The sequence below is a fragment of the Carettochelys insculpta genome, chromosome 17 (genome assembly GCF_033958435.1).
Source record: "Carettochelys insculpta isolate YL-2023 chromosome 17, ASM3395843v1, whole genome shotgun sequence".
Taxonomy (NCBI): domain Eukaryota; kingdom Metazoa; phylum Chordata; order Testudines; family Carettochelyidae; genus Carettochelys; species Carettochelys insculpta.
In genome coordinates, this window is record NC_134153.1 from 6,808,432 (window position 1) to 6,823,267 (window position 14,836).

Genomic DNA, 14,836 nt, shown 5'->3' on the forward strand with positions numbered 1-14,836 from the left:
CCAGCTATGCCCCCCCCTTCCACCTCTTTCTTCTCTGGCACACCCCCCGCCCCCCACCCACACACTTCCTTTCCATATCCTGGAAGAGCCCCATTCCTGGTACTTCCCATTTTCTAGACACAACCAAACCATAACTTAAGCCAAGCTCAGGGGGAAAAACAAACAATCTGCATATTGAGTAAGGAAAGTCTTGTCAGGTTGGTTAGGCACTGGAATAAAAACTACCTAGGGAGGTTGTGGAATCTCCATCACTGGAGATATTAAGAACAGTTTAGGACAGACACCTCTCAGCTGGTCTAGATGGTACCTGGTGCTGCCTTGAGGGCAGGGGACGGGACTCTCTCTCTTGAGATCCCTTCCAGTTCTAACGCTCCATGATTCTGTGAACAGCTATGGTCTGAGAAGAGCTCAAGCTCCCATCCTCTTCACCAAGATTAAAGGGAAATTGCCTTGAGGTGAAATTCACTTACCATGAAGCCAGAATATCTGACCCCATGTATACATCCTTGTCCCATGTAACACGCTCTTGCACATGGTGCTAGCAGCAGCCCCTCCTAGACAGGCCAACACCACCCCAAGGGCAGAGCTCACACTGAAGAGAAAAAGAGTTAAAGCTGCACAGCATTTAAAAGGCTGCTTAAGTTTATTGTTCACATTGAACGAGTAAACAAAGCGTTACCAAGGCTGTATGGAAAAAAGGCAGTCAAGTTAATGAAACCGTACAAAGGCAGTGTAGGAAGATTTTTTTTCCGTCTTTTTTTTTTTTTTTTTTTAAACCTAGATACTTAACGCAGCCTGTCTACTCTACAGGGAGGGGGAGTGGAAAATGGGCTCTGAATCCTAGCGTTTGGATCAGAAGCAGCAGCCAGGCGGACAGCAGACGAGGCACCCGCCTGTTCACGCGGACGGCCCAGCGTTTGGTTTGCTAGGCTCGCTGGCGTGGCGCTTCCTCATTACTTCCTGAGCCAAGCCACAAGTGATCATGCTGTTGGCCACCTGGAAAGTTCCTGAACTGAAAGACAAGATAGACATGGGGTGAGTGAAGGAAAAACCATACACACACACAACCACCTTTGACACAGCTGCCTCTGATGCAAGGCTGGTAAACTGCAGCTCCCTGTTCTCATCACAGCTCTTTCACTCCCACTGCAGTGATTCCACTGCAGACTTCTAGTGAGATTGAGTCTGCAGAGATGGTGGAAGCACCCAACCTCAGCCATTACTGCTTTAGATCAGCAGCACTTCCCAGCCAACCACAACAAAAAGCTGGGCCATCTGACAGCAAGCTGTTAGCTCCAACCCTTCCTTATCTGTCTTACATGGTAAACAATAGAGCTGTTGCTGCTATCTCCCCCTCCAGGGACTCTGTAGCCACATGTCTGCATACAACCCTGTGTGTGCACAACCACCAGGTAAACACATTTGCACCTTAAATTTCTACTGCCACTGTCTGTGCACACTAAGCATGCACTCCCACCCACAGCAGGGTTCCCTGTATGTTTAACATTTGCATGTTGAATAAATTGTGTTATGTGCACCAAAACATGGGCAGATGTACATCACCAATAGGAACATGTCGGCTGAGGGTTGAAATGCTGTCCGTGTGCTGCTAATCAGCAGTGCCTCAGTCCCTCCTAGGCAGCCACTCTGCTGGCAGGGAACACTGCCCCAGTGTTTCAAGTTTTGCTTTTTTCCTGCACTTTTTTGGTCTGACCTCAAGTCTTTTAAGGAGACTTGCCTTGAAGGGCCTTATGGGTGGGTCCTTTTATTGTACAGTAGAACCCCCAGTTACATGCACTCAAGTTGCCTGTATTTTGGTTTAATGTGATACTAGGTGGTGGGAGCTGGTGCCTGGCTCTGGGCTGCCTGCCACTTAGGGGAGCCAGGAGGAGCTGAAGCCTGGATCCCAGCTCCACACTGCTCACAGGAGACAGGCAACTGATGGGTGCTGCTGTGCTGGTCAGTTTCCTGGCTCCCCCAAGTAATGAGGAATCTGACTTATGTGATGTTATGCAGGAATGCAACCTCTGCATCAGTGGGGAGTCTACTGTACCACTTGCAAGGGCTAGAAGGAAAAATAAATCCTTCCTGCCTCTGGAACTTGTAGTGGCAGAATGCAAATACTCTGTTCAGGATATGCATCATTGTTGTAGCTGCATCAGCCCCATGACAGAAAATACCTCACTCCCTGCCATTCTGTGCAGGATTGCTTTTACATTAAAAAAGCCTGTCAGTTTTAGCTTAATCCAAACTTCACTTGGTGTAGAACATCTAAGGAGGTGGACAAGGGGAAGAGATGGGCCCTGAGCCTTAAATTTTGTTAGGTGGTTAACTCTGGTGGGCCTCAATTTTAGTTTTAGCACAGGGGTCAGCAAGCTGTGGCTCCAAGCATTGGCTCCACTAGCTTAAATCAACCAACCATGGGCTCAACACCCATTGGTGTCTGATGCCTCCCTCACTATTTTCTTCCATCTTTTCTTGTCCAGTGCAGAGTGGCTTATTTTCCGTCGACTAGCTCTGCACCAATCTGCTAGGTCATTGACCTAGGGCCTCCAGGGGGTGGTGGTGGGGGAAGAGGAAGAAGGCAGGGCAGATGAGTGGGTAAAGCCGTACCAACTACCAGCTGGTACAAATCATTGTGCATGCTGTTCTTAGATGTGGTGACAGTACATAGTGACATTAAGGACTGTCTTGTATTCACATGCACTGAGGCTCTTGAAGCATTGATTTTTGAAACAGCTTTTGAAAAAAAAAAAGTGGCTTTTTGCTATTTCAGTTGCAGACCCTTGATCTAGCATCCCCTCACTAACAAGGAACAATGCCACTGGCTTCCCAGTGGTGATCAGGTTACAGCGATTCCTTTTGCCTCTATTAGCTCTTGGCTAGTCATTAAGAGATTCAAAGCACTTCAGAAAGCATCTGGAAAGTATTCTACATGCAGCACAGAATGCAGCCCAGCAAGGTTATTATAAATTAGTTTGCACCCTGCAAAATACAGCCCTCCCCAGTCATCACCAGCACAATCAGAGCTACCCTTCCCATTCCTTCAAGGATCTTAATTACCACATTCTGAGGGAGTTGAAGCGAAAGGCCACTTACTTCTCTGGGGACTCTGACACAGTTGTCATGACTGGATGAGTTTGCTTTCCAAAGAAGAAGCTAGCCCACCAGTGACCAGGATCAGACTTGGGAAGACCTGAAAAACACTCTTATGAAAAGACAGCTTGGTACAGGACAATTTGCCAAAGGCACAGCAAAAACAGGTTTCACTTTCTACAGGAATTTTTCTGCCATTGTAAAAAGTCCTGTATAATCAGATAATGTACTTAGTTTGCATGAAGGTGGTTTTTGAAGCTACACTGATCCTCAGAAGTGCTGGGGAGGAGAAGGTAGCTTGCCTGGCTAAAGAGGCTACAAAAGCATTTTAGCCACAAGAATCCCATCGGCAGGAGGCTGGGCCAGAGGCTGCAGGAGAGGACTTACCTGGATGGTGGGGAATAGCCTCCCCAGAGTATTCAGCACTTCCACAGGAGCTGTTGCTGGAAGTGGAACCCAGACGCCCTGCAAACAAGATTGCATCCCATCAAACTAGTTGACTGATCTGACAATGGGAAAATCCCCATGCTTAGCCCATGATTTGCCACTACAGAGACAGGGTCTGCCCGGTTACCATTTCTCAGGCTCATAAATGCCTGTTTCCATACCAGTTGTTTCCTGTGCTGAGTATCAGCTGCTACGTGGCAACCATTTCATGACATACACTCTAGACAGCAAGCACGGGAGCATGTTTGAAGGATGGGGGAAATCTACCACATAACCCACTTGGACAGAGAATGACCTCAAATAGCTTTTGATGAAAAAGCTCAGAAATGACAAGTGGCATGTTAATGCTGTACGATGGAGTGCAGGTCGTGCTACCTCACCATAAAGCCTTACAAGCTATTTGGAAGAAATTAATGCAATCTCATTCCAAGTGGATACAAGTAGCCAACTGTAACTTACTCAGGGTAGGTCTATACTTAGTGGAAGATCTTCCAGGGTTTGATTTAGCATGACTACTGGAGTCAAACTAAATCAAACCAATCAGGGCTTGACAGTTGAGCCTGGTGCACCTCATTCTTTTGAAGCATAGGGAGGTCAACCGGAGGGTTTCCCTCCCTCTGTGAGGGTGGCCTGATATATCCCTCTTAGATATGGCAGTTCCAGCTATGTAATTGTGTACCTAAGGTTAACTTTCAGCTACAGTGTAGATGTGCCTTCAGTTTCCTGTAAGATAGTATCAGTAAGACAACTTCAATCCCTGGGTAGGAGGCCATGGAGCCAGGAGTGAACACAGGTTTTGGTCTGATGTGCACTGGGAGTCTCTCCTCCTGATGTAGGTGAGACAGAGGCCTCTATGCCTAAAATATCTGTATACTCAACTAAGTTCCTTGGAGTTGTGAAATATGTTGCCCCCAGAGCACTGTGGTTAGGTCAATCTAACCCCCAACATATGCTGAGCTAGATAGTGGCAATTGTAGTTATTTACCCTCAGTCAGACAAGCCCCTGCCATGCAGGGATGTCTAGGATGTGTATCTACTATAGGGCAGACATTTCCTGCCTTGATGGGAGGCATTACTGGCAGTGACAGATTCCCTGCATGGGACGGGTTTGTCTGAGGGTAAACTACTATTGTTGCCACTTGGCCAAAAGGAGTTGCTGGAGAGCCACAGCTATCTGACCATAGAGATGTGATGGCCAACCAGTTCTGAAGCAGCAGCCATTCTACAACAGTTTCACATGGTTCTGAAAATATATGTATTGTTCAAGCTGGCTAGTGTGTTGGACACCATGACTGTAGGTGGTCCTTTGAGACAAATCAACTCAATCTCCCCCACCCAGCCTCTTTAACAGGCACCTGGGGAGTAGAACACAAGCCCAGTCCTCAGCAGGTGCTGCTATCTGATGACTATCATTTGCAGAGCTAGGCTAGCTCCAAACATCTGAGGATCTGGCCCTGTACCATACGCTCATATGGCCATGCTGAGAGTCTAGTATTTTTCCATTTACTTTGCCTTTTGTAGAAGTAATAGTTACTCTTCCTAGTGTTTAGCTAATTCTCCCCGTCACCCCTTCAAGGTAACTCTAGAGGCAATAAGGAAAATAGCTTAAGCCTCCAACTGGGGGACACAAAAAAGTCACTGTTCCTTTTCTATAGTAGATCAGGCTGAGTACAGAGGATGCCAGCACAATTAGGCAAATGTATTATCTCCCTCCTGAGTAGTAAATAAGACTCACTCCCTGCTCCTGGCCTCCTGTTTCAGAGCTACAGCAGTGTCAGGCCTCTTTCACCTGCACAAGAAGTGGTTGGTCTCAAAAAGCCTACTTCCTGCATGGAAGAAATTTCAGAAATTCCATGACATTGCCAGCAGTGGGTACCAGTGTTCCATGTAAACTGAGCACTTGGGTGGCTATTGAGATTTGGGTGCCACCGAGCTGGTGAGCAAAGCACCCAAGGCCACTCAGCTGGCAGCATGTGTTTCTTCAGATGGTGCACCATCTACACATGCTTCTGTGCACATAAAAAGTTTCTGCTCATGGATGGAAAAAAGTTAACAGGAACCCCAGCTGATACTTCTAAATTAATCCTTCACTCTGGCTCCTATAGTGAGGTCTGTTGGCAAGTCAACACAGAGAAACTGTACATTGGCTTCTGCAACTTCTCTCAATGGCTGGCCAAGGTCCCTGGCACCAAATCTATTGTTATGCCTATCTGAAGCACAGATCTGTCAAGCTAGGATTGGCCAAGGCACCTAATGGAGTTGGGAGCCAAGTCCTACTGAAATTCAGTGCCCCTAACTCCTTTGGCCTACTTGGAAAGGCAAAATAGAGCACCCTATAAATACATGCTGGTTAGAAAGCAAATTTGGCTATTTTTCAGCAGTTCTGCATGGGCTTTAGAAACTTCTACCAGCATAAGGACAGAGCTCAGTGACTTATCCTCTCAAGATAAGACCAGAAAGTCATCACAACCAGACAGCTATATCCCCTACCCATCCCCTGCCACATCTGCAGCACTGTGAGAACCTCCATGGTGCAGCCATTAAAAGGGCTGGGTAGCAGTTCTTACTTCTGTAGTAGTCATGGGTTGCCACAAGTGAGCCGCTTGATGGGATTGCTGCCATGTTACTTGATGTTCTTGTACAGCTACCAACCCTGCAAGACAAAGCAGCAGGTCTTCAGATTATGGGGCGCATCTGACCACATATTAGAGAGAGCAACTAAGAGGAGGATACTTTGAGGCTTACACCCCATTACCACCCTCATGAAGCCTAAATCATGGGATAACGCAACATGAGAACAAGGGAGAAGCATGCTACATGAGACATCCTTCATCCTGATCCTCGATTAGTTTAAGGCTCTTGACGTCTACTTACAGCAACAATTCCTAGTGGTCAGGAAGGAGGCGAGTAAGCTTACCGAACGTTTAAGAGCATGCTAGTCAACTCCTTGTTGATGCAGTTCTATGTGCTTGACTTGCTGACTGTCTCAGGTTAATAGTTCTCCTCTCTAGCACGTGTCTGTAGCCCACACTGCCACAGACCAATACCGTAGCTTCGGTTTAAGAAAATGTACGGCTAACCAATAAGCCACAGGAGATGCATTTCCCATTCAAAAATGAGACCACCTTGGCTAATACATATACAGGTTATTCTCAAAATATTTTGTTCACTTGGCTGCAATTTTAACTCCTTTGTTTTATAGAGAGTCAGGAATTATTCAAGCTTGGAAAGTACTGTAGAATATTCAGACCCAGTTAAAACCAGTTTTTTTGCCATGCCTGGAAGGAATATATTAGTATTCCTTCCCCCTACTGATACCATTGAGTTACTGACTGCATCTTCCTGGAACTCAACTGTCAAGGCTACGTATTACTTATTTTGAGTAACCACAAACATGCTATCCACATCTTCAAATCTCAGCCCCTTGCACAGAAGCCCTAACAAAGAAGGTGTGAATGATACAAGACAGAGGTTGAAGGTCACAATGGGGACAACTGCATCTGACCCGTTTGTTTTTTTCCTCCCTGCACTTTGCTTATTAGCAGAAGTGCTTGTGCACATTATTCAACTGGATACCATGTCACTTCTAGCAAGCCACAGTGAGACCCCACTGCTCTAACTGCAGGCACTCTGGAGTTGTTTGATTAATCCATTGCTTAAGACAAAGCCAAAAAACTCCCAGAAAAAGAATCTAACAAATCACCCTGCACCTGATGCCCTTTAAGGGCAAGGGACTAAGCTTGTGGATATATTGCTTATGGAGCCTTCTCAGTCACACAAACGAGTGGCTAGGACTTTGATGTGTTTTTTTAAAAAAACTCTGCAGTACTCAACATTGGAACAATCCATCAGAGCTAATCACATTTCTAGTGATATTTCTAGGGGACACCAAATGAAATTGATGGGACATAGGTTCAAAACTAATAAAAGGAAATTTTTCTTCACACAGCGCACAGTCAACCTGTGGAACTCCTTGCCCGAGGAGGCTGTGAAGGCCAGGACTCTATTAGGGTTTAAAAAAGAGCTTGATAAATTTTTGCAGGTCAGGTCCATAAATGGCTATTAGCCAGGGATAAAGTATGGTGCCCTAGCCTTCATAACAAGGGCAGGAGATGGATGGCAGGAGATAAATCACTTGTCTTCTGTTCTCCTTCTCTGGGGCACCTGGCATTGGCCACCGTCGGCAGATGGGATGCTGGGCTTGATGGACCTTTGGTCTGACCCAGTATGGCCATTCTTATGTTCTTATGTAGTGCACTTCCCAACAAGACATTTCACACACCATACTGGATGCTTCCATCTGTTCTGCAGCTCTGTCTCATCAGCTGAGTAGATGTGGTTACAAAACATACAGAAATAAATGCAAGAAAAGCTCGCTTGAAAACACCCCCATCCTTTCAAGTCAGTGCACACCCAGCAATACTGTGACCTGTGCAAGGGTCTTTGATATAGCATAGGAATGGAACTCTGGGATCATACATCGGTTCCCAGCTCTGCCACAGACGTCCTGGATAACCGTGGTCAAGTCACTATGCCTCATCTTTGTCCCCTTTATTAATGAAACAACTTCTCTGGGACAGGGACATGTACAGCAGCCAGCATAATAGGATTCCTACTCCCTGTTGTGACCTGAGTGGCTACTTTAATATTAAAGAACAAGAATTTTGTGGTGTTCCATTTCTGCTGCTCCTCTCTCACCCCACGTGTATTGCCGAGCTATAAGAAGCAAAAACAACAAGGGGGGGGGGGGGGGGGGAAGAGCCTATGTACTACAGACACTCAGTTCCCTGCACTGTCCTTGGAGAATACAGCCAAGTGACAAAGCTTACTTCTTCCCATCAAAGGAACAGCGCACTAACCATAGACAGACACCTCTTAATAGAGCCCATTATTCACTGCTAACCATGAAAAACAGGGTATATTAGTCTAATTAGAATACAAGCACATGTTCTAGACACATCAGTACTACTGTCAGACATTTTGGCTGACTTGCAAGTAAAGTACAGCTAGCTTGGAAGTGAGGCAGTGTCAGTGTTTGACAGCTTTACCAAAACCCACAATTCTCGATTTAGTGGTAGAAATCTAGAGCTGAAAGACACTGGGTAGTTAGAACTTCCTGCATTTGGGACAGAAGAATCCCAAGCATTGTTGCAGGCTGGGAACCAATGGGCTAAACAGTGCAGCAGAAAAGGACTTGGGGGTATTACAGTGGATGAGAAGATGGATATGAGTCACAGGGTGCCCTTGTCACCAAGAAGGCTAATGGAATATTAGGGTGCATTAGGAGGAGCATTTCCAGGACATCTGGAGAAGTCATTAGTCCTGTTTATTTGGCACTGGTGAGACCACATCTGAAATACTGTGTCCAGTTCTGGGCCCCCCAGTATAGAAAGGATGTGAATGCCCTGGATGGCAACTGAAATGATTAGGGAGCTAAAGCACATGACCAAATAGGAGAAGCTGAGGGATTTGGGCTGATTTAGTTTGCAGAAGAGAATAGTGAGCAGTGATCTGATAGCAGCCTTCAGCTTCCTGAAGAGGGGCTCTAAAGAGGATGGAGAGGCGCTGTTCTCCATAGTGAGGGATGGCAGAACAAGGAGCAATGGTCTCTAGTTACAGTGGGGAAGGTCAGTTTGATATCAGGAAAAAACTTCACTAGAAGGGCGCTGAAACAAAGGAATGGGTAACTTACAGGGGTGAAATCTTCATGCTCAGGGTTTAAGTCTGGACTTGACAAAGTCCTGGCTGGGATGATTTAGTTGGGGTTGGTCCTGCTTTGGGAAGGACATGACTTCCTGAGGTCCATTCCAGACCTAGGGTTCTGTGCTGACCTTTACCAAATGGTGCACAAGACAAAGTTACCATCTAAAGTGATTAATGGAGTGGCAGGCAGCCTTTCCTTCCTGATGTGCACTTTGGAAAGAACACATGGCAGAAGTACTACTTGTAGGCCATGGCTCACTTGTTTAATGGAGCATTTGTGCACACACCCCCCTTCATACACTAACCTAGCACTGTGCTTTCAGGCAAAAATCCAAGGAGTTTCTCTTAGCAGCCATGATAGCAAACAACATGCAGTCCCCAGATAGGGAGACCTGGAGGCAAAATGTTCCCACATGGTCCCCCACACCATGGAATCCTTTGCTGTTTGGAGAGGCAGACTGTTGTCTTCCCCACAGAGTACAAGACCTTTTGGCCAACAGCATCTATTCACTCTTCAAATAAGTTAGAGTTTGTTTTCATGCCACAAGCCAGTAGCGACAGCACCAAATTGCTGTGTGAATCAGGGGAACCACCACCTTCAGCCTTCTCCCATTTTAAAGCCACCTTCATGCTAATGTTAGCACACAGAATGTTACCAAAACAATTTACACAACTATTAGTTAAGGAAACCAATCCAGGGCAGCAGAGCTGATCCAAGAAGCCTCAGACATTAACGGAGATTTAAAGCTGAATCCCAAAGCACTGCCTGTGAGAAACACCCCATGAAGTGGATCATGCCAAGAATGATACTTAAACATCTGTTAAAGGTAGGGTATACCCAGGTACAGGCAACCCCTGCTATTGCAGGTTACTAAGGGATACAAAGTAGCACAAGATAACTACACAATGTGCTCATGCAGAGTGCCAAAGAGAAGGGAACAGACAGGAGGGACAGGTGATGATCTAGTGAACTGGACAATAAACAGCTCCAGAACAAACTCAGCATCCTTTATGACAGGTCTACAGGACCAAGAAGCCTTGGAGAGATGCCACATGTCCTAATAACCAGCACCAATGACTAGGCAAAGCAGCCATTCCCAACCAAGGGGAGACTACAGCCCATTACATTTCAATGGATGGATTCAAGGACAGGGCTTCCATTTGAAGCTCGGCTACAAAAGCAACAGATTACAGAAATGGAAGCGCTATAGCAGCAGTCACCCACCAGCAGATCCTGGAATTGGACATGTGGTCCTGGCTGGTTTGGCTACTAAGTGCCCCTTTCCCACTGCCATTTTGCTCCTGCTCTCTGCCTTGGAGCTGCTCCCCAGCAGCATCCTGCTCTCTATGCAGGGTGGGGAAAGGAAAGTGGTGATGTCAGGGTGTCCCCCACCCTTGTACTCCATCTCCACAGGGGCAGACAGAGGGGGACACACCAGGGCTCAGAAGGGAGGGAGCTTGCTGACAGCTGCTCCTATGTCTGACCTTGCACAAACTATTTAAAGGGACCATGCAAATCTCTGCACTTTCACATACTGTATCTGACAGAGGCTATGTCTGCACTACACCAGTAACTTCAAAGTAAGCAGCTTTGAAGCTGAGCATCTACACAAACCCTACTTCAAAGTTACACTTTGGGCACTACTCGATCCCCAGGAATGGGATAAGGACTTTGAAGTTAACCACTAAGGGAAAGTGTGTGTAGACTCTCTGCTGGCTACTTCCATGTAGTGCCTAACTTCGAAGTTAGCTCCTAGTAGACATACACCCAGAGCGTCACTCCCTTCTCCTGACCCAACACACTTGTGCCATGTCTTTTCAAGTGCGTTATTTTAGGGTTCCGACTGCTCCATGCATTTCATGATTTTTAGTTCTTACACTTTAATTCTTTGAGTGGTGAGTTGTGAAACGCCTAAGTTGACCAGACTAAAGCCAGGCAGGAGGGTCTAAGGCAGTAGGTCACTTGCTCCCCAGCCCACCCCCAGTTAATCAGTTAACCAATTAAACAGGATTACACATCCATAGTACTTACCACTGTGAAAGACACTTAGGGGGTTGCGGTGTTGGTCTGTAGCTCCATAGCACCTTAAAGCCTAGATTTATTAGGTAATGACCTTTTGTGGTTATCAGGTCTGACCCACGAAAGCTTATTAGCTCATAAATAAATATGTTTGTCTTGAAGGTGCTGCAGTTCTGCTTGTCAGCTGTGAAAGACTGACCAGATTTCAGTTGGGGGAGGGGGGAAGAACCACAAACACACACACTGGCAAATGGACCTACGCGACCAGTATGAAAGCAGCTACCACAACTTGAATTGCCAGCAAAGGCTGCAGTCTCCAATAGAGTTTGTTTCCAATTCTAGTTTTTAGAAGACCCCACGAAAAACAAATGGTATGTCAATTTCACATGTCACTTCATGTCCCACATTATATGTGGGAGGCATGGGGTCCTCAAGCCAGTTTACTGAAAGATGTTATATTGGACAGGTGGTGGTGGTGGTGGGAGTGTCTGCTAACTGCAGGGCTGAAAAGTGGGGCTCAAACTCCGCTAGCCCCTCAAGTAACATATTAGCAGACGTTGCCACAGAAATGCTTTCCTGTGAATACATCATGAGTGTTTCGAATTGTCTTTGGACTCTATTTGAAAAGACAATCTGGTTTTAGTTCTGCAATTTGGGAAGTACATCAGCTTGATGCTCTCCTATCATTTCACAATGTTTTAAAGAGAGCATGTGACTCAGTTCAGTTATAAAACAAATCTCCACTACCAGCTTTCAAAATAATACAACTCAGTAGCCATAAAGTTATTAGCCTTCAAGCATGCTGCTATGTTCAAGAGGTTTTGCAGACATGTGATCAGTTCTATCCGTATCAGAGAGGTAGCCGAGTAAGTCTGTATCTTCAAAAACCAGTAAGTCCTGTGGCACCTTATAGACTGATATTTTGGAACATAAGCTTTTGTGGGCAAAGACCTGCTTCATCAGGTGCATCTGAAGAAGTGGGTCTTTGCCCACAAAAAGCTTATGCTCCAAAATATCAGTTAGTCTATAACCTGCCACCATTCCATCTGGTATATCCAGTGTACTTTTCCTTAAAGTACCAGATTGTGGAGAGTAACTGCCAAATCACCAACACTTTCATTCAGTGAAGAATGATGAATTTCCTCTGAAACGGTCAGATGGAAGGCATAAGCGCTGCATATTAAACCAACAAATAACCTGGGAGTCTAGCAAACTGCTTTGTTTCGTAACCGATTTCTCCTTACTGATTCAGATCAAAATCACAGACATGGCCTTTCCTTTCATCCACAGGACGTCTAATGAGGGACTACACTTAATGCAGAAGAAATACAGCAAGAGGGTCACATTTCTTGTACACTACTTAGCTGTACTTAAAAGAAGAATGCCTGTACAATGTAGGATGGTTTTAACATTTTCAGAAAGCCCTCTGGGCTGCGGGGGGAAGTGGGAAAGTAGGAAGCAGCTAGGATTGTGTACATGGAAGAGAACCGATTTAAAACAGTTTTACTTACCGGGTGGGAGGAAACAGACATATCTTTTGTCTCTTTCAGAGACTTTTTTACTCGTCTGCAGCTGGGGGTGGGGAACTCTGCTTGAGCACAGAAGCCGGAAAAAACCGGACTGAACTGGCTCGCAGCAAGCTCCGGAGAACCCCAGCCCATCCCCCGGCCTAGCGTCTCGCCTTGTAGTTCGCTTACAGGCGCGATCTTGCTTCCACCAACTCGTTCGGCACATTTCGTCTAGGAGAGGGAGCACCGATCAAGGACTGTGGGGTGGCGTGGGAGACATGGGATGCCCAAATGTTCAGTCTCACATCCTGGGACAATATAGGCACAAGAAAGCCATGCACCGGGCAGAGGAGCACTGCCACTCAGCTCTACGATCAGCAAAGACCAGCTGCAACAATACCATAACGCAGCCAGATCTAAACTACACTGCCACCGACTGGGGTTAACAGATTCCCCGGACGTGGGCGAGGGGTAAAATTAGACAAAGGCAGCTCAGCAGAGCAGAAGCAACCGATGGGAGCGTCGTTTCCGGAAACAGTCACCAAAACCCTCAACGACTCCGTGCAATCCTCCCTGGGGTCTCTGCAGTTCTGTCCAGCTAATGCCAGCCCAGGCGGGCTTTGGAACGCCGGGACCCGGCTTTGGAACGCCGGGACCCGGCTTTGGAACGCCGGGACCCGGCTTTGGAACGCCGGGACCCGGCTTTGGAACGCCGGGACCCGGCTTTGGAACGCCGGGACCCGGCTTTGGAACGCCGCCCGTCACTTACCATGCACCGAGCCCCCCACAGTCCATTTCGCTCCTGCCTCGGGGGAGACACGGGGAAACCCTGCTCTTCCCCTTTCTCTTGCTTAAAATCTTCCCCCACATTGCCCATCTGTCCCACCTAAACAGCTTGTAAGAGGCGGGAGAGCTGGAAAGACCCTGTCAATCCCGGGACAGTTTTCCCGTGGCAGGTGGGGTGTTTCATTACAACGCAGAGCAAAGGGAAAGAGGACTAGTTCTCGCCAAAGGGGAAGGAAACACTTAAGCGCCCAGAGAGCTGGGGCCGGAGCGTTCTCCTTGCTCGCCCCGCACAAGCGGGCAAGGCAGCGGGGCTGGAGGTGGAGAGGGCAGAGCTCTCCGCCCTTCCCCAAGACAGAATCGATTTAACAAAGCTGCAAGCGGCACAGCCCTTTCGACCGACAGTCTCACCCCCCCCCACACCTCCAGTCCATCCGTTGCTCCAAGTTGCCCTTCCCGCAGCCATCCTCGGACGCCCCAGTTTGACTAGGGAGCGGGTAGGAGACGCCGGGTAATGGTTTTACCTTGTTTCTTTTCAGCGCTGCTCCCAGCAGCAGCAATACCCTCCTCACGGCTTGAGATCACAGGTGGCGAGGCTCAGGGGAGTAAACGCTAGGCCACAGAGCCCATTTGCAAAGGAGATACTGGGAGTACACTCCACGTCCACAAAACACAGCCAAGGTCTAAGGGATTGAAAAAGCACCGCAGTGCGGCTTTATATAGGCCGGAGCCCGCGGCTCGTCACAGCTCGCGTGTGCGCTGGGGCCGCCTCCAGTGGGAGGGGAGAAGAGAGGGAGGTTTCCACCCGTAACGCAGAGCTTGAGGCTCTCTCGGGTTAGAGCGGGCACCGTCTTAAAAGTGTGAGACGCGGGAGTAATGGTGCAAATTTCTTGGGTTGTTATTCAGTGCCTCGCAAGTCTTGTGGGGGGAAGGCAAGGTCTGCAAGCCGTCGAGCCCCATGGAGGCAATTCTAATAATTATTAAACGACTTGGGCAAAATCACCCTCGCTGCAACTGATGGGTTACGCTCAGACATGAATCTGGTTTGTATTAATGTAACTAGAAATTTAATGCAAGTTGAACCTCTGTAGTCCGGCACCCTGGGGACCTGACTGGTGGTGAACAAAAAAAAAAAAACAATTTGCCGAACCATGGGAGTTCATTATTGTCTAGCCTCATTACCAACACTTCCATTGCTTACTGGGCTCCTAGAAGACATTTAGGGGTAAATTACAGCTAAATAACAGCACAGAACACTGAGAGCCAGGACTGGTAGTTT

At 47.3% G+C, this 14,836-nt stretch overlaps 1 protein-coding gene across 1 annotated transcript; it reads right to left on the minus strand.

The window, feature by feature from the left end:
• Positions 1-624: 624 nt before the first annotated feature.
• On the minus strand, positions 625-14,255 carry PPDPF (pancreatic progenitor cell differentiation and proliferation factor). Its single transcript, XM_075012050.1, has 5 exons — positions 14,082-14,255; positions 6,111-6,196; positions 3,484-3,561; positions 3,100-3,196; positions 625-1,012 (listed from the first exon to the last, which is right to left on the minus strand). The coding sequence occupies exons 2-5, from the start codon at positions 6,163-6,165 to the stop codon at positions 898-900; spliced, it is 345 nt and encodes a 114-aa protein (XP_074868151.1). The 5' UTR covers positions 6,166-6,196; positions 14,082-14,255; the 3' UTR covers positions 625-897.
• Positions 14,256-14,836: the final 581 nt, after the last annotated feature.

Excerpts from the sequence above, each read along its gene's own strand:
- PPDPF (XM_075012050.1), bottom strand. The coding sequence starts at position 6,165 with ATGGCAGCAATCCCATCAAGCGGCTCACTTGTGGCAACCCATGACTAC. Across the intron at positions 3,562-6,110 it reads AACCCATGACTACTACAGAA|GGCGTCTGGGTTCCACTTCC; the intron begins GTAAGAACTGCT and ends TCTTGTTTGCAG. Across the intron at positions 3,197-3,483 it reads GGCTATTCCCCACCATCCAG|GTCTTCCCAAGTCTGATCCT; the intron begins GTAAGTCCTCTC and ends AGTGTTTTTCAG.